This window comes from Pteronotus mesoamericanus, unplaced genomic scaffold (assembly GCF_021234165.1).
Source record: "Pteronotus mesoamericanus isolate MK-2021 breed Mesoamerican mustached bat unplaced genomic scaffold, CSHL_Meso_final contig_94, whole genome shotgun sequence".
In the NCBI taxonomy this organism is placed as follows: Eukaryota; Metazoa; Chordata; class Mammalia; order Chiroptera; family Mormoopidae; genus Pteronotus; species Pteronotus mesoamericanus.
In genome coordinates, this window is record NW_026555285.1 from 13,471,562 (window position 1) to 13,473,987 (window position 2,426).

Consider the following 2,426-nt stretch of genomic DNA (forward strand, 5'->3'; position numbering starts at 1 on the left):
ATCGGGGAATGTGTAGCAAGGTCTCATGGACAAAACCAAAGGGGAAGGATTGAGGGAGGGTGGGGGAGGGGGCAGGGGAAAGTGGTGGGGGGAAGGCAGAGACAAATGTATTTGAAAAAATCAATAATAAAAAAACATTTATGTTCATCAGAGGTTTTGGACTGAAGTTTCCTTTCTTTGTTGTATATTTATCTGGTTTTGGAATTAGGATGATGCTGAACTTGTAAAAAGAGTTTGGAGTCCTCCCTTTTCTTGACGTTTTTTGGAACAATTTGACATGTATAGGAATTAGTTTTTTCTTAAAAGTTTCTTAAAATTTACCTGTAAAGTCATCAAGTCCGGGGCTTTTGTGTGATGGAAGTTATTTAATTGATGCTTCAGTTTCACTCATTGTAATTTGTCTTTTCAGGCTTTCTGTTTCTTCTTGATTCAATTTTGAAAGATTCTATGTTTCTAAAAATTTGTCCATTTCCCCAGGTTGTCCAGTTTCTTGGCATATAGTTGTTCATTGTAATTACTTAGAATCCTTTGTGTTTCTGTGGTATCATTTAACTTCTCTTTAATATCTGATTTTATTTATTTGGGTTATCTTTTTTTCTTGATGTGTTTGGCTAAAGGTTTGTCAATTTAATTCCTATTTTCAAAGAACCAGTCCTGAGGGACAAAACGACCTCGCCAGGAGCCACACCCTGAGCAAGAGAGCGAGTGCCGAGGCATAAGGAAAATGGCGGACAACTTTTCACTTAATGATGCCCTCCCTGCTTCTGGGAACCCAAACCCTCAAGGATGGCCTGGTGCATGGGGAAACCAGCCTGCTGGGGGAGGGGGCTACCCAGGAGCTTCCTATCCTGGGGCCTACCCCGGACAGGCACCACCCAGCGCCTACCCTGGTTTTACAACACCTGCTTATCCCGGGCCAAATGCACCAGGAGCCTACCCTGGACAACCAGGTGGGCCCCGGGCCTACCCTGGTGCCGGCCCCACTGGTGTCCCCACGGGACCACTGACTGTGCCTCACGACCTGGCTTTCCCTGGAGGAGTCATGCCTCGCATGCTGATAACAATTATGGGCACAGTGAGGTCCAAGGCAAACGGAATTGTTTTAAATTTCAAGAGAGGGAATGATATCGCCTTCCACTTTAACCCATGCTTCAATGAGGACAATAAGAGAGTCATTGTTTGCAATTCAATGATGAATGGTAGCTGAGGCCGGGAAGAAAGACAGCCAGTTTTTCCATTTGAAAGTGGTAAACCATTCAAAATACAAGTACTGGTTGAATCTGACCACTTCAAGGTTGCGGTCAATGATGCTCACTTGTTGCAGTACAATCACCGGATGACAAATCTCAAGGAAATCAGCGCAGCGAACATTTCTGGTGACGTCGATCTCACCAGTGCTTCATACTCCATGATATAATCCAAAGGGGCAGATCTTTTTTAAAATGAAATTGAATGTAAACTTTACACATTTAAAACTTTCACGTTTACTTCAAGTGAAAAATTTTACCTTTATTCAATGTCTTTCTTATAAATCATCCATTTAATAAATATTCTAAAAGTTAAAAAAAAAAAAAGAACCAGTCCTGGGTATATTGACCCTTTGAATTATTCTTTTAGTCTCTATGTCATTTAATTCTGTCCTGATGTTGATTATGTTTTTCCTTCTACTTGCTCTAGGTGCTGTTTGTTGCTGTTCCTATAGCTGTAGGATTAGATGTAGGGTTAGGTTGTTTATTGGGGATTTTTCTATCTACTTTTTGTAGGCCTGTGTTGATATGAACTTCCCTCTTAGGACTATCTTCACTGTGTCAAATAGGTATTGGGTTGTTGTGTGTTCATTTTCATTTGTTTTCAGATACTTTTGATTTCTTCCTTGATCTCATTGTTGACTCGTTCATGATTTAATAACATGTTATTCAGTTTCCATGTATTTGAATGTTTTTGAATCTTTCCCTTGAGGTTAGTTTCTAGTTTCAATCCATTGTAATCTAAGCATGCTTTGTATGATTCCAATTTTCTTCAATTTGTTGAAGCTTGCTGTGTGTCCTACCATGTGGTCTATCTTTGAAAATGCTCCAGGTTCATTTGAAAAGAATGTTTATTTTGCTTCTTTGGGGTGAAATGCTTTATATATCAATTAATTCCATTTTACCTAGAGTATTCTTCTATGCCACAATATCCTTGTTGATTTTTTTGTTTGGAGGATATATCCATTGTTGACAGTGGGTTAATGTTAAAATCCCCTATGATGACTCTATTGTTATCAATATCTTTCTTAAAGTCCTCCAATATTTTCCTTGTATATGTTAGGTGCATATATGTTTACAAGGGTTATAGTTTCCTGTTGGATTATGTCTTTAAGTATTATGTAGTAACATTCTTTGTCCCCTTTTATGGCTTTTATTTAGAAATCTGTTTTGTCTGAT

General features: G+C 38.8%; 1 protein-coding gene across 1 annotated transcript; it reads left to right on the forward strand.

The window, feature by feature from the left end:
* The first annotated feature begins 662 nt into the window (after window positions 1-662).
* Window positions 663-1,571, forward strand: LOC129081090 (galectin-3-like). Its single transcript, XM_054586628.1, has one exon. It carries the CDS (start codon window positions 725-727, stop codon window positions 1,205-1,207), a length of 483 nt encoding a protein of 160 aa, XP_054442603.1. The 5' UTR covers window positions 663-724; the 3' UTR covers window positions 1,208-1,571.
* The last annotated feature ends 855 nt before the right edge of the window (window positions 1,572-2,426 follow it).

What these genes read in the sequence shown, in the direction of transcription:
- LOC129081090 (XM_054586628.1), top strand. Translation starts at nt 725, where the DNA reads ATGGCGGACAACTTTTCACTTAATGATGCCCTCCCTGCTTCTGGGAAC.